Source organism: Plecotus auritus, assembly GCF_963455305.1.
Source record: "Plecotus auritus genome assembly, chromosome: 8".
Classification (NCBI taxonomy): Eukaryota; Metazoa; Chordata; class Mammalia; order Chiroptera; family Vespertilionidae; genus Plecotus; species Plecotus auritus.
The window spans coordinates 87,661,173-87,686,897 of record NC_137782.1 but is presented as its reverse complement, the minus strand read 5'-3'; the positions used below and the strand labels follow the sequence as shown (position 1 = coordinate 87,686,897).

At 42.7% G+C, this 25,725-nt stretch overlaps 1 protein-coding gene and 1 pseudogene across 2 annotated transcripts in view; both read left to right on the top strand.

Moving 5' to 3' along the window:
* UBE2V1 (ubiquitin conjugating enzyme E2 V1) overlaps nucleotides 1-18,201 on the top strand; it is a 36,775-nt gene extending 18,574 nt beyond the window's left edge. The window contains exons 2-4 of the mRNA XM_080683159.1: nucleotides 1,567-1,715; nucleotides 14,828-14,953; nucleotides 16,149-18,201. Of these exons, the coding sequence (XP_080539285.1) occupies nucleotides 1,567-1,715; nucleotides 14,828-14,953; nucleotides 16,149-16,295 (422 nt within the window). The 3' untranslated portion in view covers nucleotides 16,296-18,201. The remainder of the gene's footprint in view (nucleotides 1-1,566; nucleotides 1,716-14,827; nucleotides 14,954-16,148) is intronic.
* Nucleotides 5,657-6,201, top strand: LOC308255841 (large ribosomal subunit protein uL22-like; annotated as a pseudogene). Its single transcript has one exon. The product of its transcript is annotated as a large ribosomal subunit protein uL22-like (transcript).
* Nucleotides 18,202-25,725: the final 7,524 nt, after the last annotated feature.

Below are 25,725 nucleotides of genomic sequence, written 5' to 3'. Positions count from 1 at the left end.
ACCCTTCAGTCCGCAGGCCGACGCTCCATCCACTGAGCCACACCGGCCAGGCAGTAACTCCTCCTTTCATTACTTTGTGCTCCAGAACACCACCATCTCTCATACTACATAATCTGCATGTTTTTTTTTTTTAATATATTTTATTGATTTTTTACAGAGAGGAAGGGAGAGGGATAGAGAGTTAGAAACATTGATGAGAGAGAATCATCGATCAGCTGCCTCCTGCACACCCCCTACTGGGGATGCGCCCGCAACCAAGGTACATGCCCTTGACTGGAATCGAACCTGGGACCCTTCAGTCCACAGGCTGACGCTCTATCCACTGAGCCAAACCGGTTAGGGCTCTGCATGTTTATTTTATCAATTATATGTGTCCCACTAGAGTGTAAGCACCATGAGGGCAGGCATTTTTGTTTTGTTCACTACTTATTCCCCAGTGCCTAGAAAAGTGTCTGATATATAGTCAATGCTCAAATATTTATTCAAATTGAATTAATAGTAGCATGCATCCCACACTTTGGGAAATACTGAGATATACCGGGAAAATCTCCCACCGTCTTAAGTCCCTTCAGTGGATCTTTGTTCACAGTCCTATGTTGAGTTACTTATCTCTGAGAGTCTAGCCAGTTGGGGGGCTCAGCATTTAAGGCAAAGAATGCTTGTGACTTGCCTGGATCCTGAGTTTTATCCAGAGGAATAGTCCAAATTCCAGGGAAAGAAGTGGGAGGAAGGAGAGATAGTCAAGACTGGTTGGGAGAGCAACCCTAGGAGAGTTGCTCTGTGCCCTCCCACCGCCTCATTCCCTCTCTGGCCCCAGTACCTAGGCTCTGTACTGAAAGACACCCAGAAACAATGGCTCAAGCCTCAGTATGAACTCGGGAGTAGTGGCTGGAATCTGTGAGGTGTGTTTTTGTACTTCCTTGTCAGGCTTTGGGTTTGTAGAAACAAGTAAATCAGAGAACTGACTACCCTCTTTTAGCTTTCTCTTTTAAGAGAGAAACTGTGGCTTAAATAATTGAAAATGTTATCCTTGGTGCCTTTAGTTGACTCTTACTGATCAAGAGGACATAGTTGTGATTTGATGCAGTCCGGACAACTCTTCCTCCTAAGGTAGTTTGAGAGTCATTCTAACAAATGAGCACAGAAATGTGTAATAAGATCAAAACAAAAGAAATGGTTTCTTGTCTTCAAGGCATTTTTGTTAGTAATTGATATTGATGGTTTTCATCTAACTAATGGACCCAAATGAATCAACATTTCCACATGTAAGCCCTTGATGAAGTTCGTCAAAGCCATGGAAATGGGGTGGGGTGTCTTTCTAGTTTTGAGTATGTCTTTCTTGGTTCAGTTGTTACTTCACCTGTAACAAAACCATAAGCCCCTTCCTTCTGGTTGTGCTGGCCAATTACAAATAGATTGGAAAGCAGCAAATTTGAGGTGCAACAACTTTCAGCATTAATTGCATGTTAGCATCTTCATTCCCAGGTAGTGATAATGAGCAACTAACTAGGTTTACAAGTTCCCCTGGAGTTGCTAGTATCTTGAATTTCTTTCCATTTATTTTAGGAGTAAAAGTCCCTCGCAATTTTCGACTGTTGGAAGAACTCGAAGAAGGCCAGAAAGGAGTAGGAGATGGCACAGTTAGCTGGGGTCTAGAAGATGACGAAGACATGACACTTACAAGATGGACAGGGATGATAATTGGGCCTCCAAGAGTAAGCGTCGAGCTACGGCTATAAATGTCAATGTCTTAAATTCACTGTGCCTCCTTTTAAAAAATATTAGCCTTATCACGGAAAAAGCTCACCAATGGTATATTTTCTGAAATGTGGCTATTTTTTGACCAGTTTCAGTTTATATATTTGAACCTCCTCTGATGCTGTTTAATCCCTCTAAATGGTAAGCAAAAACCTGTTTAGACTCATAGTGTGAATTTACATGACGATGTAGACAGTGAGGTTTGAGGTAAATGTACCCTCAGATGTAGTTTAGAACAAACTCTTGGGTTTATCAGATAACAAGGCTCCAGATGTAGCCAACATTTCTGAAGACAGTGTCCAGATGAACCTTGGAAAGCCTTCACAGTTGTGGTTTTTATTCATTGTTTCCCATTCTAATATGCATCTGTATCCTAATTTTTGGGGCCATTCAACGAAGGGTTATTGCCTGCCTGGTCCGCTCTGATCTGTTCCAGGCACTGTTAGGCCCAGAGGCCTTTGCAAAGAAGACACAGTGGAAAATGACCTCTCTTTTCGAGCTTTGTGATTTGAGAGTTCCCAGTCTTCAGAAAATCAGTTAACCTTTTTTTTAATGACACATAGTAAGCCCCCCAGAAATGTCATTTAATTCTCATTAGAACCTGTTAGGTGCTACTATTGTGTACTTGCATTCTGTTTTACAGATGAAGAAACAGACTCACAGATGTTATTTGCCCAAAGTCACGTGGCTGATAATTTCCGAAACAGGTCTAACTCCAGAGCCTGTGCTCTTAACCACTCTGCTACATTGTGTCCCTCCCGTTTATAAATTGAGTTTTCCTCTGTTCCCATTATAGTATTACCCAGTTTAAGTAGTAATGTGATGTAGGAGTGAAGAAATAGATTACCATAATGTGATACATTTTTCAGACAAGCAGTAGGAGATTCTGCCTGAATGCAGCTGGGCCTTTCCTGTGTCTGTTTGTGCTTAAGGATGATTATGTTCATTCTTTTCTCTGCATGTAAGGCTCTGCACCACCTCTGTAGGAGATAGAAAGTCACATGGGATGTGGCCCCAACTGAAAAGAAGTGTGTCCTGCTCATAAAGTGTTAGGACAATTTAATGTTGATCTTAGGCTGTCACACACTCATGGCAAGTGACTAACTTTGCCACTTAATGTTACTTCTTGAGTCATTTTTGTAACACTATAGTTTTATTTTGGAGGTTTTTTTAAAAAAAAAGTTTTTACTTATTTCTTTTTTTTTTAAATATATTTCTTTTTTTTAAATATATTTCTTTATTGATTTCAGAGAGGAAGGGAGAAGGAGAGAGAGAGAGAAACATCAATGATGAGAGAGAATCATTGATCGGCTGCCTCCTGCACACCCCCCACTGGGGATCGATCCCGCAACCCAGGCATGTGCCCTTGGCCGGAATCGAATCCGGGACCCTTCAGTCCGCAGGCTGACGCTCTATCCACTGAGCCAAGCCGGCCAGGGCTTTACTCATTTCTTGATCTTTTTTAAAATCTATGAAAACGAAGATTTTCTGGACCTGTTAAATACTAGGGAAAACCTGATCTAGAAAACTCATTTCTTCTTGGAGATCATTTTTCTTGCTGCCTCTGAAAGTCCATTGTTTGGTGATGGCTCCCTTCACTACATTTCATCTCTTTCTAAGAGTGGTTTAGATTTCTTGAGGATGAGAACTATTGTTCCTTACTCCTTACTCTCCAGAACACCTGGAAATGACTAAGAATGGGCTAGTTGTTCAGTAGATTTGTTAATCAACAGATCAGTTTTCAGGTTCTAACAACCTAATAGTGAACCCAAGTGCACAACATTGTGAATACACTGAATGCCACTGAATTACACATTTAAGCAAATGAACAAATAAAATGAACCACTAAGTTCTGTGGAAAATATTCTGTTATACCTAAAGCACTTTAGATCACCTTGAGTTTTAGTTTATCTCTTTCAAAAGGGGCTAACTTTTCATGAAATAATTTCAGTATGCAAGCTACTTTCCATACATCCTTTTTTAAAAATAACAGCTTTATTGAGATATAATTTACATATCATAGAATTCACTTACCGTAGAATACACCTTTAAAATAATAAAAAAAAAACAGTTCAGTGATTTTTTTTATTATACTTAGTAGTAGAATTGTGCAACTATCACTAATTTCAAAACATCTTACTTATACCAGAAATAAACCTCATCCCTATTGGCAGTCACTCCCATTCTGTCCCCCACTCCTCACCCTTGACAATCACTAATTTACTTTCTATCTCTATGAATTTATCTGTTGTAAACATTTCATATAAATGGAATTATATAACATGTGGTCTTTTATGACTGACTTTTACTTACTATAATGTTTTCAAGGTTCATCCATGTAACAGCATGTACATTTTTATGACTGAATAATATTCCATTATATAGGTATACCATATTTGTTTATCCATTAATTAGTTGATGGATATTTGTATTTTTCCAATTATGAGAAATGCTGCTATGAACATTTGTGCACAGGTTTTTGTGTGGACTAATGTTTTTGATTCTCTTTATACCTAGGATGGAATTGTTGGATCATATGGTAATTCTGTGTTTGACATATTAAAGAACTGCCCAAACTGTTTTTCAAAGTGGCTGCACCATTTTACATTTCCACCAGAAACGCAGCAGAGTTTCAATTTCTCTGCATCCTCACCAGTACTTATTATTGTCTTTTTACTCCTATAATTTTTGATTGCCCTGACTTTGCAAGGTTAAAAGCAAAGTCATAAAAAGAACTATTTGCTTCTAGGTGGTTCCTATGACCAGTATGTTTTAAGATTAGAATACAAGATATATGCAGTTATTAAAGCATCTAATAGAGCACTTCCCTATTAAACTAATTTCCCTATTTAATTTTTATTATTGTATTATTAAAAAGAAAATCCACGCCGAAACCGATTTGGCTCAGTGGATAGAGCGTCGGCCTGCAGACTGAGAGGTCCCGGGTTCGATTCCAGTCAAGGGCATGTACCTTGGTTGCGGGCACATCCCCAGTGGGAGGTGTGCAGGAGGCAGCTGATCGATGTTTCTCTCTCATCGATGTTTCTAGCTCTCTATCCCTCTCCCTTCCTCTCTGTGAAATATCAATAAAATATATTAAAAAAAAAAAAAGAAAATCCATTAAAATTTAAAAGATGTAGCCCTATCCAGTTTGGCTCATGGTTAGAGTGTTGGCCCATGGACTGAAGGGTTGTGGGTTTGACTCCGGTCAAGGGCATGTGCCTTGGTTGCAGGCTCAATTCCTGACCATGGTCAGGGTGCATGCGGGAGGCAAACAATCGATGTGTCTCTCTCACATTGATGTTTCTCTCTCTGTGTCTCCCCCTCACTTCCACTCTCTCTAAAAATCAATGGGGAAAAAATCCTCGGGTGAGGATTAAAAAAAAATTTTTTTTTAATATATGCCATATGATCCAGCAATTCTGCTGGGAATTAACTCAGTTTATCTTGAATGTATTGCCCAAAAGCCTACGTATACAAAGTTATTTCATGCAGCATTTTCAACAGTAGCAAAATATTGGAAACTGCCTCAAGGTCTTTCAATTGACTATATCCGTGGTCGGCAAACTGCGGCTCGCGAGCCACATGCGGCTCTTTGGCCCCTTAAGTGTGGCTCTTCCACAAAATACCACGGCCTGAGCGAGTCTGTTTTGAAGAAGTGGCATTAGAAGAAGTTTAAGTTTAAAAATTTGGCTCTCAAAAGAAATTTTATCATTGTACTGTTGATATTTGGCTCTGTTGCATAATGAGTTTGCCGACCACTGGTTATGTACTGTTCACCTGTTCAAATGAATGAAACAAATTTATGTGCTGCAAATGGGACAATCCCTATAATATTTAAGTGAAAAAAGTGAGGTGCACCGCTCTTCCTCTTCCCCAAAGTGGCCAGAGGTGACCTATGAAAATTGTTTTCTATTCACTTGACCCAGAAAAACCCACAAAATCTTGCAAATCAAGAGGCTCAAATCTTCGTGTTCACTTTAAAAACACTCGTGAGACTGCCCAGACCATCAAGGGTATGCATATTTGAAAAGCCACCAAGTATCTGAAGGATGTCACTTTACAGCAGCAACGTGTGCCATTCCGTCGTTAAAATGGTGGAGTTGGTAGGTGTGCCCAGGCAGAACAGTGGGGCTCGATGCAGGGTTGGTGGCCCAAAAGAGTGCTGAATTTTTGCTGCACAAGCTTAAAAATGCAGTCAGCAATGCTGAACTTACGGGTTTAGATGTAGATTCTCTAGTCATTGAGCACATCCAGGTGAAAAAGGCTCCCAAGATGCAGCGTAGAATTTACAGAGCTCCTGGGCGGGTTAACCCATACATGAGCTCTCCCTGCCACATTGAGATGATCCTTACTGAAAAAGAGCACATTGTTCGTAAACCAGAAGAGGGGGTTGCACAGAAGAAAAAGCTGAAGAAACAAACATTTATGGTCCCAGAGTAAATTTAGCATAAAATAAATACTAATAAAAGTAAAAGAAAATAAGGGAGGTGCAAAGCAGTATACAGAATATGCTGCCACATGGGATGGGGGCCATGGTGGGAGAGGAAAAGGTCATACATTAATACTTGTGCTCTTGTGTGCTTCAAATACTTTTGGGAGTACATAAAAGACATTGGTGACTGTAATTTGCCTTCTTCCAAAGGGATCTGGCTGGCTGGAGCCAGGGTAGAAAGGAGACTTACTTTTTACCATGTATCTTTTTGTACTCTTTGAGTATGCTTTATTTATATGTGTATGTTAGCTATTTGAATGCCTTTTTTTTTTTTTTTTTTTAAGGAAAGCAAGTTCTCCAAACCTAAATCCATCCAAGTGCCCCTTGTAAAATTCAGGCAAATGTCCAACTGTTCACAGCAGTTCTGACCACAGAGGTGCTAACAGTAGCCAGGTTACAGAGCAGGGTTTCTGCGCCTCAGCAGTGATGTACTGGACTGGATCATTCTTTGTTGTTGGGGAGCTGTCCTGTACATTGTGGGATGTTTAGAATGGTCTCTACATACATACCATATGCCAGTAGTACCTCCTTCCCCCAGTTGTGACAACAACTGGTTGTTTTTGTGGGTACACAAATACATACCTTTTCTTTCTTTTTTTTTTTTTTTTTGTCTTGAGGGAAAGATTTCAATCGAGACAAAATGTAGAAAAGCAAGCAAGAATTTATTGACTGTAGCAAAACTATATATAGGAGAGTAAAAAAAGGAAGGGCATAGAAGAAGGAACAAGAGAGCCTAGGCTGGGTTTGCTTTGGCTCACTGGAAAGTCAAATGATAGGGACCTTAAAGACAGGTTTAGGGGGTTAGCCTAGGACAAGCTGCCGCTGCGCATTGCTCTGGTTGCAAGTCTCATGAGGTCCCTTAGAGCAGTGGTTCTCAACCTTTCTAATGCCGCGACCCTTTAATACAGTTCCTCATGTTGTGGTGACCCCCAACCATAAAATTATTTTCGTTGCTACTTCATAACTAATTTTGCTACTGTTAGAATCGTAATGTAAATATCTGTGTTTTCCAATGGTCTTATGCTCTACAGCAGTGGTTCTCAACCTGTGGGTTGCGACCCACAGGTTGAGAACCACTAGCAGGGTCGCCTAAGACCATCGGAAAGCACAGATATTTACATTACAATTCATAACAGTAGCAAATTTACAGTTATGAAGTAGCAACGAAAATAATTTTATGGTTGGGGGTCACCACAACATGAGGAACTGTATTAAAGGGTCGCGGCATTAGAAAGGTTGAGAACCACTGCCTTAGAGGTTAGGGGATACATGCCTGTGAAGGAAGGAAAAGGGGAAGGGAATGGCATGGCTGTGCTCCCTGGAGAGAGAGTACCCAAGTACATATTCTTTTTAATACAAGTGAGACCTTGCTCTGTATAATGTTTTGCAACACTTTTTTTTCACTCAACAAATGATGGATGTCATTCCACATCAGTGCATATTGACCTGTCTCTCTCTCTCTTTTTTTTTTTTTTTTTTTTAAATATATTTTATTGATTTTTTACAGAGAGGAAGGGAGAGGGATAGAGAGCTAGAAACATCGATGAGAGAGAAACATCGATCAGCTGCCTCCTGCACACCTCCCACTGGGGATGTGCCCGCAACCAAGGTACATGCCCTTGACCGGAATCGAACCCGGGACCCTTCAGTCCGCAGGCCGACGCTCTATCCACTGAGCCAAACCGGTTTCGGCGACCTGTCTCTTTTTTAATAGCTTCAAGTTACATATCTGATGGATGAATATATTCTCAAATTTTTAAAAAACGAAACAGAGTATGGAGTAAGAAGTTCACTTTGTTCCCCTTAACTCTTTGTGTCAGTCAGGAAAAGAGAAATCATACTAGATATATCAACAAAGATAATTTAATATAGGAAGTTGATCAAATAGATGTTGGACTGAAAAAAAGCAAAAAAAGGTAAACTGTAGGAACACAAAGATAACACTATAGAAAAAACGCTTCTCTGGGACTGGGAGGGCAGGGGAGGAGGCTAGGGCCATCCGAACCTAGCACTGGAGAAGGCCCGAGGGACTGGTTAGGAGAGCGCTAGAGGCCAGAAGCAGCTCTTGCTGCCAAGAGGAGGGGCTCATGCTGGGGTGACACTGACAAAAAATAAGTGGGAAGGGGCAAGTGTCTCTTTTCCTTTGTATTTTGTTAGTATTGTGTGGTAAACTTGACAGTTTAGTCTTCAGGTTGTAGAATATTCCTGTAGCACTAGGATTGAATAGAGAAATTAATAATTACTATGGCCTCTAGATGGGTCCTGTGGCTCACTCAGAAGGATACTCTGACTGGTGGACAAAGCGAGTTTGTGTACAAAGGAAAATGGTGTCTTGTCACTGTCTAGAGGGTGTGTGCAGGTGCTGGTTAGTAAGCTCCAAGCCCACCTTTCTTTGCTCTACTTTGGATACTACAAACTACGTCTTTCCTTTGTCAGCTGGCTTCCTGTTAGCTTTCTCTGTTCAGGACACAGGAGAGGGCCTGAATGGCAGGGAGAAGGGACTGTTCTGTCTCTGCCACTCTGGTAATAGCTCTTCATTCAGGCATCACCTATGGGTTCCAGCCTCAGCTTTGGGAGACACTCTGAGCACCGGCCTCACAGCGCCCCCTCTTCAGAGTTCTTTGTTCATCTCCAGAAACCACTCCTCTGAGCCTCTAGGTCTGATCAACTGTAGCCTGTTCCCTTTGTTCCCCCAACCTTAAGGGTTACCACCTGCTCCCTGCAGTTATTGCCCATGTGTTAGCTCATGTTCCCTTTTTAAAGTTTTTTTAGTTCAATGACACTGATGTAACTGATTCCCTATGTTAAATTCTCTGTTAAAATACCTAGTGCCATGTCTTTTCTCCTGGTTTACCCCTTACTGCCTCATATAACTATATATAAGTTTTGAATTGAGTAGCGGGTAATGTTTAGATGACCTAGTATCACCATTTTATTATATGTTAATTTAGATTTTATAATTTTCTTTGCATATTTTTAAGTCAATACTGTTTCCCTTTACATTTATCATTTTTCAAATAAATTTTAATTTATAATAATCTTACAGAAAAGTTGCAAAAGTAGTACAGAAAGTTCCCATATACCACCCTCCTGTTTTCCTTATTGTTAGTATATTAGTGTTCTAGTGTGGTACATTTGTAAGAACCAATGAACAAATATTGATATATTATTATTAACTAAAGTCCATAATTTATTCAGGTATTCTTAGTCTTTACCTTATGTCTATTTTCCATTTCAGAATTCTACCCAAGATACTTCATTATATTTTGTCATCATATCCTGGGCTCCTTGAGACTGTGACAATTTCAGGTTTTTCTTGCCCTTGTTAATGTTGAGGGGTACTGGTCAAATATTTTATAGAATTTCTCTCTTTTGGAATTTGCCTGATGTTTTTTTCCTCATGGTTAGGCTGGATCATATATATATATATATATATATATATATATATATATATATATATATTTGGGTCTAGGAAAAGCTTGTAATCTCTAGGCTCTGGACCTGTTATGCCTAATGGAGAAATAGCCTGTGTGCACATAAATATACCCAGAGTTGGAGGGAGGCATCTGTTTGTTTTTATAGATTGTACATATTCTGCAACTTGCTGGCTATACCACCAGCTCTGCCTTGGCTGTGTGCGTGCGTGCTCTGCCTCAGCCTTTGAAGAGGCTACAGAGTATCCGATTATATGAATATGCCATATTTAGTCAGTCCCTTGCATGTAGACATTTAGATTATTTACAATGATTTTTGCTGTTGCAGACAGTGCTTCACATTTTTGTGCACAAGTATGAGTCTGCCTGTAGGAAATTCCTAGAAATGCTCTTGCTGGTCTGAGCATACCTGGTTCACATTTTGATAGGCACTGCCAAGTTGTCCCATGAAGCTCAAGCCACATCATCAATGTGGGAAGTGTTGTTTCATGATCAAATAACGAATTTTAAGAACTGTGTATCATACAGAGACAGCCTATCCTAACAATTCACCATCAGGCACGTTTCCTTTTTTCCATGGAACCTTTTTAGGAGGTCCCTGGAGTACTCACAAACAAAAGAATAAAACCAGAACCCTGTTGGGTTGGTTTGTTTGTTTTCTAACAGCCACAATAGTTTATTTATGATTGAAGTCTTTAAGATATTTACAAGGCAACCAATTTTACACATCAGAAATGGTATCAAAAGTATGAATTACAACACAGACAACAGTATGAAATGGGCTTAAAACAAAGCTGAAGTGGACAGACAAGCAGTTTCTCTTTTTAATTTATTAACACTGGCTTAAACTTTGTTAAAGAAAGAAACAAAGATCTGTGTTTTAGGAGAACTGCAGGGCCATCAGTTGAAGACTGAATTTCACAGTATTGTACCCCATGTAGAGAAAAAATAAGATGAATTTTCCCCCACACACATAACACAATGTAATTTCACTCTTGGAACTTTGTTAATCTACTCTCCAAAATCCTTCTCAACAAACCTCAATATATCCAAATCAAAGGAGAATTGATCTAAAAGAGGGGGCAATAAAATAAGAGGTTCTTGCCCTAACCGGTTTGGCTCAGTGGATAGAGCGTCGGCCTGCGGACTGAAGGGTCCCAGGTTCAATTCTCGTCAAGGGCATGTACCTGGGTTGCGGGCACATCCCCAGCAGGGAGTGTGCAGGAGGCAGCTGATCGATGTTTCTCTTGCATCGATGTTTCTAGTTCTCTATCCTTCTCCCTTCCTCTCTGTAAAAAATCAATAAAATATATTTTTTTAAAAAAAGGTTCTAGGTAGAGGGAGAACCAAGGATATAGAATCCACTTAAGTCTGACCAGATAGCACCTCATGGATTCCTCTTCGTCTAGCTCAAGTTCAGAATCTGGGGAGTCCCCTGGATAGGGCACAAACACAAGATTAATTTTCTAACTCATATCCAAATTACAGAACCCAGTTTTTATAAAAAATCGTACTTTGGGCTTTTTAATGACCCTTCAGGGGTCTCTATGTTTACCTGAGTTGAGCCATTTTATACTGTATTCCAATGAAATTTCCAGTTGAACATCAGTGGTCAGAACTCAATGTTTCTTTTTTTCTTTCTAAGAAATTAGTCATAGCATGGATGTTTTAAAATTAGACTTCATAGTGTCAAAAGTAATATTAATATTTAATCTGTGTAATAATCAGAATCCTATTAATAAACTGTCCACCTTTTTAACCATTTTTATATTATTGTTAATAGATATCAGTGAAATTTTATCAATACTGATAAGCCATAAAACGTACCAGTAGATTAATATATTAGTGCATCAGAGCCTCCAAAATGTGGTATCAGATATTTTAAAGGACTTTGTGACTTTGGCAATTACCTTGTGCCCATACCCCCAAGGACTTTTTATGTAAGAAATTCTGTCTTTGAGTTTTATGACAGACAAAACCATTGAGCATGAATGCAGGACACACATAGGGATAGATTTGGGACCCATGTAGTCAACAGATACTTAGTGTGTAGTTGCTGATAGAGACTGTGCTAAGGTAGACCTTTTATATTTTCCATAAATCTGTGTGGAAATCATGTCCCTGTTTGCTTCCTACTTGTTATGTTTACTGAGTGGGTTTTTTTTTTTTCCTCTGAGGAAACTCCTTAATGGCAACAAGCTAGCTCATTTTACATTAATATGAAGGGCAACATTCATTCATTCAATGAACATTTGAATACTAATGCTGTTGGGGTCCTGCCCTCCTTGTTCTGTGTTTGATGAGGGAGGTCTGATACCAGACTGGGTGTGAGTCTTCAGATGGGGGGTCAGTGGGACTTGTGAGAGGAAAGTTCACTTGAGCCTGGGAGCTGCAGGATGCAGAGGAGGGGCTGGCATAAGGGCCCCAAGATAGAGAGAACTTGGTGTGTTTGATGAGTAAGGAGACCAGCGGGCCTGATTGGGGAGGCAGGAAATAAAAGGAGAGGAAGGCAAGGGTGCATAGGGTCCGATTCAGAAACTTTGGTTTCCTTCTCAGGTAACTAGGAAGCCAGTAGAAAGGCTAAGCTGAAAGGACAGTTTCTGGATTTAAAAGGTCAGTGAGGTTGCTGTATGAAGAACAGATTGTAGGGAGCTGAAGAAAAACCAAACTTGGAAGATTCAGTTGAGGTACAGTGGTGGAGGAAAGTGGATGGATGTGAGACTTTTTGATGATTACAAGGTAGGGGGTACCGGAAAAGGGAATCATGGATGGCTGCTAGGTTTTTGCTTTAACTAACTGCCAGATGGTGGAGCAGGTTGAGGGTGGGTGGAAATCCAGATTTGAGTTTGGTTTTGTTATAGTATATAGTCTCTGTTAAGTGGATGTGAAGCGTTTCTACGGGTATATTATCAATACCTTCTGAATCTTAAAATATGTTCCAGTTTTGTTGGTTTTTTATTAGGGACAGGCCAATATTTAGACCAAGCATGTCAAACTCAAAGGTTAACACAGGCCAAATAAACAAGGTTTAAGTTTACGTGAGCTGCCCTGGTTGGTTTGGCTCAGTGGATAGAGCTTAGGCCTGGGGACTGAAGGGTCCTGGGTTCGATTCTGATCAAGGGCACATGCCTGGGTTGAGGGTTCTGTCCCCAGTAGGGGGCGTGCAGGAGGAGCTGATCAATGATTCTCATCATTGATGTTTCCATCTCTCTCCCTCTTCCTTCCTCTCTGAAATATATATTTTTTAAAAGTTTATGTGGGCTGCAAAAAAATAAAAGCTTCAATTTTCATAGAAACATAGGTTTATTTCGATAGAGACATGCTGAATACAAAGGGCTGAAATAAATGAGTAATCGTTAACATAAAATAATAGAATATTTTATAATAAAAATTAATATTTTTTCTTGAACGTTAACCTACCAGGCACTGAATAACTGCACAAATTAATAAGCGTAACTCAAATAAACCTATTTTTCTTGTTCTCCGAATTGCGCACACCAAACAAGTCAGTCCAAGACTAATGATGTGGCAGTTAACTGCTAAAATATTCGCTGCTAGTATTAGTGGAGAGAAATGGTGCGCCTGCACATAAAGGAAATGAATGCAACATGATTATAGTAATCAGCGAATGTTGTAGTTCGTTATTAATAATTATGTATAACAGGATATTGTAAAAATTAAGTTACTGATTTTTTTATTAAAACGTTTCTTACATACCATTATTTTGGCTGGGCCGCAGAAATATTTGTTGTGGGCTGCAAGTTTGACATGCTTGATTTAGATGCAGTGTTTTCAGGGGTTTAAATCACATCTTCTAGTTTTATTTTTCTAAGGACCACTAGATGTCGCTGTTTACACAGGAACAGTTATTTGTGCAGCATGCAATGAGGAAAGGGCACAGGTGCCTAAGAAGGGAACCATAGGAGGGTACCTTCAAGGGTGCCACCTGATGGGGAGACGTTACCACAGTGTGGTCTTCAGACACAAGTGATAACAATGCGATTTAATATAGGACAGAAAGCTGTGGATTGGCCTTCTGTCCTGTATAATATTTGAACTGGGGGGTGTTTGACTAGGTAATGTTTGAACAGGGTCTTAAAGGTAGGTAGCTCAGGTGAAGGCAGGGTACTGTAGGCAGAAGGAACAGCCTGGCAAAGGCAGCACATTTTAATGGTTATTGGGTAGACATTGCAGTGAAAAGTTCATTGACGTGGGGCATTGGATTTTTCTAGTGTTTCCCAACAAAAGCACGGCTGGTGTTTGAAGAAGGAATTTTTTTTATGCAGGCCTGGTGACCTTGGCGCCCCTCCCCACTTTCCCTTCCCCCTCCCCCCCAACACACACACGCTAAAGACTGGTGACCTCTTGGGCCATTGTAAAAATAGCAAGGGAGGGTTGGTACCTGCCCACTGACATCCCTTGTGCAGTGCACAGCCCCAGAGTGATGATGAAGTGGGAAAGCAGCTCTCACATCTGTACCCATCTGCACCCCCACCCCTATCTTCTGCTTAATTTTGAAGTTCTGTAAAGAGGAGATGCCTGTTCTGTGCTTTGGACATATTGACACTTAATGCGTTGGCTATGATCCTGGAGTGGATAGACATATAGTGTGGCTTCCCAGAATAGAGAATACCTCTTAACACACCATCCCCAGAGTGTCAGGCAGCTCTGCAAAGTAGAAAAATTAACATAAAAACAGGTCCACCTGATTGGACTTAATAATACTAACTTAAAACTTTAGTGTCCGGCTGGAGTGGCTCAGTTAGTTGAGTCTTGTCCTATGCATCAAAAGGCTGCCGGTTCAATTCCTGGTCGGGCACATACCTGGATTGCACGTTCAACCCCCCACTCAGGACATGTACAGAAGGCAACTGATTAATGTCCCTCCCTCCCTCCCATTCTCTAAGCATGTCCTAGGGTGAAGATTTAAAAAAAAAAAATTAATGATGCTAACTTTTCCCCAAGGAATACACAGACACTAGTGTAGGGACTAGTTACCACTGACTTATCAAATAACAGGTAGACTGCGCAATGGAAGCAGATGCACCCGTTCTGCAGTCGGGGGTATTGGGCTTTCAGAAGGTCTGCCTTTTAGTTGAATTCTCTGTAATTGCCTGACATCTCTACCCTTCTTTTCCAGACAATTTATGAAAACCGAATATACAGCCTTAAAATAGAATGTGGACCTAAATACCCAGAAGCACCCCCCTTTGTAAGATTTGTAACAAAAATTAATATGAATGGAGTTAATAGTTCTAATGGAGTGGTAAGTTGTTTTTTCTGCCCCTACTTGTTCCCCAGGATTGAGAAATGCCTTGTACTTTTAGACCTGACCCCACGTGTTCCTTGGTTATATGATGATAACGTGTGTTGTAGTATGAACATTTGGGGTGGGGTCACGCATCTGGGCCGGCACTGTGCTCGTTACTTTGCTATATGAGCTCATCAGTCCTCATGCTATACCCCTATGAGGTAGAAATGAGGACACTCAGGCACAGAGGTGAAAGATCTTGCCCAGGGTCACACTTTTACCTTGTGGCCTAATTTGTGGACCACTGGTATATAATTTTTTTTTAATGTCCTTGCTTTCTTTAACTTATTTTTACTGCCATAAATGAAAACCAGTTGCACTTGCCATAAGGCAGTAATAGCAACAAGAAATACTACAAAACCAAAGCAAAGTTAATAAATTTTTCCTCCTTATGTTCTTTGCCAAGGGCCTGGAGCCTTTGAGGCCTGCTCTCTTGTTCACAAGGGAGATCAGCAGGTGTTTGAGGGTGTGGCATAAGTTAACTTCATGTGAGCTAATCCTTAATTTTGAGGTATTCCAAAGATTTGAGGGGAGCGGGGGTGTTGAAAAGATGTGAGCCTTGTACTGTGTGTTCAGTGTTTAATGTTGTATCCAAGTTCCACCTAAAGTTCAGAGCCAGAACTTGACCCATGCTTTGGGAAATTTCTTTTAGGGAATGCTGCATTAACTTGAGAGATTAGGACTCTGAGGCAGGCCCTTGTCACTAGAGCTTGGGTCCAAGCCACCCGTTGTCTTTGCTCTTTCGACTGCCCTGCACATCTTTATCATCCACCACCTGGGTGTGGAGTCGAGAAAGGACAAACCCTGAGCAGCGGCAGCGGCAGCGGCAGCAGCCCGCCCATAAGCAGGTCATTGTTTTAGAGCTGGTTGGGTTGAGTCTCGCCAAGTATCAGGCCATTTCTCTAAAGGTGGCTTTACTTATCCATAATTTCCTTCTCCTAAACAGTGAGGGTTTGGGACATAAAAAGGGAAAAACAGACTGGTGGGAGGGATCTTGCAGGTATTCTGCATGTCAGATATTGTATGATCAGCGTGTTCAATTTAAAAAAATGCATTTTACTCAAATTTATACTGTAGGTTAACTCCGGTGTACAACAGTTCTTTTGTTTGAGAGCCCAGCAGTAATTTGTTTTTATTTGCTTTTTTATAGGTGGACCCAAGAGCCATATCAGTGCTAGCGAAATGGCAGAATTCATATAGTATCAAAGTTGTCCTGCAGGAGCTTCGGCGCCTAATGATGTCTAAAGAAAATATGAAACTCCCTCAGCCACCTGAAGGACAGTGTTACAGCAACTAATTAAAAAGAAAACCACAGACCCACCCCTCCCCCATTCGATTTAAGCAGTCTTCATTTTCCACAGTAGTAAATTTTCTAGATAACGTCTTGTAGACCTCAAAGTACTGGAAAGGAAGCTCCCGTTCAAAGGCAGTTTATCTTAAGATACTGTAAATGATACTAATTTTTTGTCCATTTGAAATATATAAGTTGTGCTATAACAAATCATCCTGTCAAGTGTAACCACTGTCCACATAGTTGAACTTCTGGGATCAAGAAAGTATATTTAAATTGATTCCCATCATAACTGGTGGGGCACATCTAACTCAACTGTGAAAAGACACATCACACAATCACCTTGCTGCTGATTACATGGCCTGGGGGCTCTGCCTTTTCCCTCCCCCCCCCCACCCCCGCTTCCCTCGCAACAGCCCTCCAGCTTGGGGTGGCTTGTTAGAGTAGATGTGAAGGTTTCAGGTCACAGCCTGTGGGACTACTGCTGGGTATGTGTGGGTGCTTCCTTTGCACCCCTGGTTTCTTTTTTTTAAGTCTTAAATGATGCCCCTCCCCCTTCCAAGCCACCATCCTTTCCCCACTCTACTACCACCCTTGGCCGAAGCATAGATTGTAACCCCCTCTGCTCCCCTCCGAAATTGGCCTTTGGTGAGGAATTCAGGGCTTTCCCCATAACTTCCCCCACCACCTTTATATCGAGGGGTGCTGCTTCCTCCTTCCTCCTCTTCAAGTCCCTTTCTTGCACCATCACCACGCAACACTTTCCATGACACTCCCTTGCTTTGGCCAGAAGCCATCAGGTAAGGTTGGAAAGAGTCTCTGACCTCCCTCGTTTAGTTTTGGAACCACATTCATTTATTCTCCAGCAGCCCAGGAAATGAAAATTGGGTCTGCAGCCCTGCCACTCTGCTGTCATCATCAGCTGATATGTTTGTTTTTTAAGCTCAGGAAGGCCACAGAAGACATTTGTAAGCACATATGATCCCTCTGAATGAATTTTGTTGTTGTACCTATCATTGCTTTTGCTTTTACAAATTGAAGTTTTAAACAGAGACCTCATTTGGTCATCTTTGCAATCCGTTTGGGTCTAGTTTGGAATCTTGACAACTGGAACAAAAAGAACCTTGAATTCGGTGCATACTTTGGTTTTGGTGCTGCAGCTTCTCATGGTCCTCAGCATGGATTAAGAAAGAACTCGATGTGCACAGCAGAACCCCAAAATTGGCGGGCTTGACTTCCTGGCAAATGGCTGCGTTTTTCCACTTTTCTGTTCAGGACCACTAATTACTGAGATGTGGATGCATACCGAAATAAAAGTGATTCATTGTGTTATAAAGGATTTTTTTTTTTTTTTTTTTTTTTTGTAATTTAGTATTTGTGTAAAACCACCTTTCGAAGCAGCAACTATCAAGTCTGAAAAGCAATTGATGTTTTCATTAATCTTTTTCTGGGGAAAACCTTAGTTGTAAGGATTTAACATCCTGTAAGTAAAGTTTAACATAACAGTATTCCATAAGCAGCCTTTTTATTGTCAGACCATTGCCTGATTTTAATATAATAAAAAAAAGTGTGCGTTAATATTTAAGAAGCTCTGCTCTTCTTCCTCTTGGCATGTAACAGGATCAGCATTTACTAGTAATGTGTTAGATGCTGTGGGACTCGGGTAGACCTCCTAGTGCTGGCGTTGGCAAACTTTTTCTACAAAGGGCCTAAGTTAGTCAATATTTAGGCTTCGTGGGCCAAGAGGCAAGATAGAAAATATGTATTTATGTCATGAGAGAAAACAAATTTCCACAAATGTTTTTATTGATGAAATTAAAAATACGATGAGTATAATTTTTTTGTAGTGGGAATTCTTTTTTTAGAGAACATTTTGCTTAGTTGGAATATAAAGTTTGTATTCCCTATTATCAAATCAGTTGCAAATGTTCATCTGTAAAACATTCTCCATTCCAGGGGGTCATACAAATACAGGCAGTGGGCCAGGTTTGTCCTGTGGACCATAGTTTGCCAACCCTTGTCCTAAAAGATGGTAGTAAACAAACAGGGTGGCATTCTTATTGTTTGTTTGTTTTTGTTGTTAATCCTCATCCAAGGATATTTTTTTCCATTGCTTTTCAGAGAGAGAGTGGGAGGGAAGGAAGGAGGGGAAGAGAGAAACATCAATTGGTTGCCTCCCACATGCACCCCAACTGCGGGTGGGAGTGAACCTGCAAACCAGGTACATGCCTTTGACCGGGAATCGAACCCAAGACCCTTCCATATGTAGCCTGGTGCTCCAACCATGTAGCCACACCAGCCAGGACAAAGAGGGTGGCATCCTTTGATTTAAGTAGCTTTGTGGGACTCTAGCTATTCTCCACTAGAAGCTATGTATTGACTGCATTTAGTCTTTTGGAGGCGGGGGAGTAGGGGGGAATTGAGTAAGGATTTTTCATACGTATTTCTAGTGATGAAAAGAGACTTTTGATCTGATGATTGACAATTTGTTAACCATTCACTGTGTGAGGGGTGGAAACATCTGTTTTTACCCAGAATTTGAAGTTCCCACTGTGGTACCAACCGCCAACAGGCACGCCCTTGGTGTCCTGTGGTAGGAGCCAGGCCATTCCCCTGTGGCTGTTGGGGTCAGCTCAGATGTCAGAACCTGGCTGTCTGGAAAGAGCCAGATTGTTTCCTAATAGGCCACCCTCCAGAAAGCACTGCCCAAGTTCTGCCCATCGGCCCTCTATCAGCTCTCTGGAGTGAATTGCTGCCTTTCAGCTTCCCTGAAAGAGGACTGGTCCAGGGACATTGTGGGTTCTGTACCCTCAGTCAACTCCCTAAAGGGAGAAAGGACAGGTTCTAAATGTATTTCAAAACGCTGCTAGAAAACCCCAAAGCAAGTTCAGGGCTAAATCTAAAGAGGGCAGCTCTTCCGTGCTGAGTGACCTCCAGCGAGGAAACAAGTCCCATCGAAATCCTAGGGTCTCCCTTTGCCTTCTTAGTAGGCTTCAGGGTGCTGGGCTCAGCTTCAGGAGCACTACTAGAACTTCTTGTGACAACGGCTTGAATCCTCAAGCTGTGGTGTTTGTGCCCCACAGTCGTGTGAGACTTGCTCTATTGTTACTGGTGGGTTCACAGGTGGTCAAGTTTATGGCTGGAGTTTAGGCCTAAACTTAGGACACAGAAGGAACAGGTGGCCTCCCTGGATCACACTCCAGTTCCCAGCATATGCCAGGTCTTCTGTTCCTGAGACCAGTGATGGGTCTCCCATGACCTCTGACCACAATCGGGGTGAGGACAGGTCCCTTGAGTTGTGTCTCTGCCCAGAAATGCCTGGCCTTTGGGTGGGAGGATGCACAGCTTCCCCAGTTGTGGATGGTGTAGAGCAGGGGTGGGGAACCTTGTTTCTGCCAAGGGCCACTGGATATTTATAACATCATCCACAGGCCATAGATGTTATCAACCTAAATTAACACCCCTCATGCCTGGGCAGGGCCAGACCAAATGATTTCACAGGCCTTACACAGCCTGAGGGCCAGGCGTTCCCCACCCCGGCGTAGACCCTGCCTTGTGGGATCCTCCAGCTGCCGGCAGGTCTCTGCTTGGCCCCTTGCCCTCTTGCCCTCCCCCTTGGGGAGTAAGTGGACCCTCGGTCATGTTCCCTTTGGTGTGCCTGCTCCATGTTATTCCCTCATCACAGCCCAGTGGAAGGACTCAGGACACGGCATTAGGGTTTCCTCTTCCTCATTCAGCAGAAGGAATTCTGAGGACGGGCAGCTTGCATAGTTCTGAGCCGAGTGACAGCTGTGTGAGCATTACAGGAGGTCACCTGCTGTTCTTAGAGCTGCTGCACATGGGCTGCAGTGACCTTGGAAGGAGGATCTTGGTGCTAGAGTCAACGTCATTGCTGCTGCAATGTCAACGTCATTCCTGGTCCTGTGAGCCACATCTTTGACTGATGACAGGTGGCGTGAAGGTGCTACTCAGTGCCAGGGACATGGGCTCAACGAAAGCCAGATCTTGCCAAAAGAAGCCGTGAATGTGAATTTTTATGTAGACTCTCCCAAAGTTTGTGTCAACAATAAAAAGCAAGCCACACAACTGTGGGACACATCTCTTCATTCCCTGTGCAGAACGAAGTGCTGTCACTGCTTGCAGGCCACAGTTGAGACCATCATGGCAGCCTTCGACCTCTGGGAGGCCTGTGGTCCTGGATGCTCTGCGCAGGGACGTGCTGTGGGTCCAGAGCACAGCAGCATCACCTATGGCACAGATGGAAGGTGCCATGGGAGAGAGACACCCACATTTCACTGAGTCTGCAGCCCTGTCCTCTGTGAGAAGCACCTTTATGTGCCACCAGGAAGAAATGCTGCCAGTTATAAGTAAGACATGCGATTTTTTATTTTTTTTATTTTTTTTATATTTTATTGATTTTTTACAGACAGAAAGAGAGAGGGATAGAGCTAGAAATATTGATGAGAGAGAAACATCGATCAGCTGCCTCCTGCACACTCCCTACTGGGTATGTGCCTGCAACCAAGGTACATGCCCTTGACCAGAATCGAACCTGGGACCCTTGAGTCCGCAGGCCGATGCTCCATCCACTGAGCCAAACTGGTTAGGGTGACATGCGATTTTTTAAAATTGACTTCAGAGGGAGATCATAACAATGATGTGAGAGAATCATTGATTGGTTGCCTCCTGAACACCCCACAATTGGGATTGAGCCTGCAACCTTGGCATGTGCCCTAACTGGGAATTGAACCTTGACCTGATTCACAGGTCAATGCTCAACCACCGAGCCACACCAGCCAGGCAAGACATGTGATTTTTAGAAACATCCCAATTCTGTATTAAATGTGGGTGTCCATATTAGAGTTTGGGAGAAGCAGGTGTATTTGTCAGTGGGGATAAGAGCAGAGGTGGCAGCCACACTGGTGGTGAAGAACAGACCACATCACAGCCCCTGTTCCAATGAATCTGCCCCTTACACTCCAATGGGCAAATCTGAGCTGCAGAGCCCATTTTCATTCTCACTAAATAGAGAATCCATGAACCTAGAGAGAACTTCAGACAGTAGAACGGGAATAGGATGAAAGTTCCCTCCTGCTTATGACCCCATCCTTTCCAAGCACCTGGGGTGGGGGGCTCTCCTCCCACCCACTTTTAAAAACATTAACATCATTGGGCATGTGGCCTCCACTTTGCTCTTCCCTCACAGGACACTTTTCTCCCTCACAGGATCCCCCCCAGGGGTGCCAGTAACTGGATGCACCATCACCCAGGTGACCAGGCCCTGACTGACAGACACTGAGGTGGTTTTGCTCACCAGCCTCAGGGGGGTGGGGGCGTTTGCATCCATGGAATAAAGTCCTAGAAGTGAATTTATCCAGGTACGGGTATTTTTAATTTTGTCATTTTCTTCTTTTTTTTTGGTCGTTTTCAAGTTGCCTACAAAGTGGTAACTGTCCCTCCCACCAACACGGGAGGACAGGTTCCTTCCCCCTCTCTCTAGGATCATACTTCTCTGCCTGCCCATCTTCGAGCTGAACATGCTATTTTCTAGTTTTCATATGTATTTATTTTTGTTGCTGTTGTTGGGGTTTTGTTTTGCTTTGTTTAATCCTCACCTGAGGATATTTTTCCATTGATTTTTTAGAGAGAGTGGAAGAGAGAGGGAAAGACAGAAATATTGATGTGAAACATTGATTGATCGATTGGTTGCCTCCTGCACAAGCCCTGACTAGGGCCCAGGGCTTGGGAGGAGACGGCAACCGAGATACATGCCCTTGACCGGAATCAAACCCGGCTTCAGTCTGCAGGCCTGCGCTCTACCCACTGAGCCAAACTGGCTAGGGCTCATATGCATTTCTTATGTGTGAATCTGGGTGCCTTCTCAAGTTGAAAAAACATGGGTTTTTCCTCTCAGCTGGGACCTGCCGGGCCTGGGTAGTGAGTGATAAGGGAAGGGTCTGGTGGCTTGTGAGGCCTCCTGCTGCCTCAGCCATGTACTCATTAAGTGATGGGTAGACAGTAGGGCAGTTGGTTGGTTGCGGGGGGGACAAACAGAAGGACCAGCTAAGAAGTTTGACAGTTCCAGGTGAAGCCTGAGTGGGCGAGTGGATGGAAGAGACACATGAGTGAGTAGAGGTGAGGCCTTGGGTAATCTCTCTGCCTCACTGGATCCCAGCGTAGGACCTGGAGTCGGTAGGCCAACCCCAGCTTGTTGGGGCAGGTCCTTAACTTCTCTGTGCCTTTCGGTATCCACTTTCCAGGGTTGTTGTAAGGATAACGTGAGGTTTTATGCGTGGTGGGATTCTCACAGTCCCTGATACAAACAGACCAGTCTACACTAGCCACTGTTACTACCCCATTCCAGGAAGAGAAAAATGAAACTCCCCGGGGCTCCGGTTCAGGCCCTAGCCAGCAGAGGGCGCCCGCGCGCTGCGGATCCGCCGGCTCAGCTCCGGCCAAGTCGGCTCCCAACCCGGCCCCAGGGCTGGGCGTGGAGGAGGCGATAGATTTGGCCTCTAGGCTGGGAAGCACCATCTCTGAGCTTGGCTCTCTCGCATCTTGCTGTGTGCATTTGGCGCAGGGGAACCCTGCAGAAGACGGAGGGAGGGGGGTGCGCACCCCTCCCCGCCCCTATGCCTGGAGGAGCTCTACCCCAACCGAGTACACCCGTGCTACCCGCCCATTTTTTACTGAGATCGAGCTGAGGTCCAGAAAGGGCGTGACTAAGGTCACCCAGCCCATGTGTGCCTGCGGGAGGGGATCATGCCCAGACTCCCTCGCTGCCTCTGGCTGCAGGGAGGAAAACGCAAAGCCTCGGGGTCCTGAGGAGGGCCACCATATTTGTCGCTGAAATGCTGGCTTGGGATGGCCAAATGCTTCAATTTTTCGAGAGAAGTCTGACATCAGAATTTAGTAAAAAACGCAATTTTTACAGTGGCAATGGAGTAAAGGCTTTAAAAAATATTTTTAATCACCAGTTGACACCCTTGAGCTACTTTCAATGCTCTCTTGGAGTAAAGCATTTTGAGACAAAACCATCTCCCCCCTTTCTTCACTTGCCTACCCAGTCACCCGTATTCAGGCCTCAGTTTACAGGTCATCTCCAGCTGGGTTAGGAGCCAAACCCATCCCTAAGCTTTGCCAATGGAGTTTTCACCCGTTGGTTCATCATTCATTCATTCATTCATTCACTCATTCATTCAACAAGGATTTTACGAGCTCTGTGCGCTGACCCCTGTGCTGGGAACAAAACAAAACAAAAAGCCCTACCTTTATAGAGCTGTTCTTTTTATTATTTATTTCTTAAGATTTTTTATTGTCCTAGCTGGTTTGGTTCAGTAATGGAGCATTGGCCTGCGGACTGAAGGGTCCTGGGTTCAATTCCAGTCAAGGGCACATGCCTGGGTTGTGGGCTCGATCCCCAGTAGGGGGCGTGCATGAGGCAGCGGATCAATGATTCTCATCATTGATGTTTTTATCTCCCTCTTCCTTCCTCTCTGAAATCAATAAAAATATTTTTTAAAAGATTTTTCATTGATTTTTAGGAAAGGAAAGGGAAGGGAGAGAAACATTGATGTGAGAGCAAAACATCGATAAGCTGTCTCCCACACACTCTTCTCTCCCCCCCTTCCCCCCCCCCCCCCCGACCCCTCTTCAGATTGAACTGTAAGCCCAGGCCTATGCCCTGACAAGGAATCGAACCGGCAACCTTTCAGAGCCACACCTGCCAGGACTGTGTAGCTGATCTTTGCATGGACAATAGACAAAGTGATTTTTGGAGCATTAGGCACATTCCCAAAGGAATAGTATGGGAGGGCAGCTCTGGGTAGGGAGAGCCTCCCTGAGGAGGTGACTTCAAGTAGGTGGAAGACCTGCCGTGCCCAGAACCTGGCACAGTAGACAGTTCCAGGTACCAGGTGTACCCGTTAATAATGCGGATTTTTTTCAATAGATGGAGTTACACATATGTTGATATATATGCGATTTTATATGTATGCTATTTTGTTGTATTGACAACAAGCTTCAAAACTTCATATGTCAAATTTTCTGAAGGTGTTAACATCATAGATATTTTTATGCTTAAAAATGTCAAATTCCGTGCCAAAAAGAGAGCATTTGCGGGAAGTTTTAATTCATTACTTTATTTTGAAGAAAAGTGCTGCAGAATACATCGAGAAGCTTATGGTGAACATGCTCCATCTCAAGATACTTGTGAACGCTGGTTTAAACGCTTTAAAAGTGATGATTTTTATGTGAAAGACAAAGAACGTCCAGGTCAACTGAAAAAGTTTGAAGACCAACAATTACAAGCGTTATTGGATAAAGATGCATGTCAAACTCAAAAACAACTTGCAGAAAGATTAAATGTTGCTCAGCAAACAATTTCCAATCGTTTACAAGCAATGGGAAAAATTTTAAAGGAAGGAAAATGGGTGCCATATCAATTGAACAAAAGACAAATGAAAAACCAAAAAGTCATCAGTAAAATGTTACTTCAACGGCAAAAAAGAAAGTCTTTTTTGCATCTAATTGTGACTGGCGATGAAAAGTGGATTTATTTTGAGAATCCCAAACGCACAAAATCATGGGTTGATCCAGGTCAACCATCAACATCGACTGCAAGGCCAAATCGCTTCAGAAAGAAGACAATGCTCTGCGTTTGGTGGGATCAGGAAGGTGTGGTGTATTATGAGCTTCTAAAACCAGGTGAAACCATTAATACTGATCGCTACCGACAACAAATAATCAATTTGAACCATGCTTTGATTGTGAAACGACCAGAATGGGCCAGAAGACACGGCAAAGAAATTTTGCTTCATGATGACGCACCATCACACACTTCAAAACAAGTTAAAGGCATGTTAAAAGATCTTGCCTGGGAAGTATTAACCCACCCACCGTATTCACCAGACCTTGCTCCTTCAGATTACCACTTGTTCTGATCGATGGCACACGCACTTTCTGAGCAGCACTTCAAAACATATGAAGAAGTGGGAAATTGGGTGTCTGAATGGTTTGCTTCAAAACAAGAAAAGTTCTATTGGAACGGTATCCACAAATTACCTGAAAGATGGGGGAAATGTGTAGCTAGCGATGGACATTACTTTGAATAAAGCACTTTTGATGTTTCTCTTGAAATTATCGTGTTTTCTTTGATTACAAAATCCGCATTGTTAACCGGTACACCTGGTAAAGGGAACAGCAAGAGCAGAGGCTCTGAGGTACATGTCACATGTCACATGAAAAGCCCACAGTGCATAGTGCACAGTAGACACTCTTTGAACAGGTGGATAAATGAACATGGATGTGCTCTGCCAGGCCAAGTTGGGGAGGGCAATAGCTGATGAATGAATGAATGAATGAATCCATGATTTGACAGAGTCCAGATGTTGCTGCCCTGGTTTCATCAACTTGATCTCAGGCTCTCCCACACGTG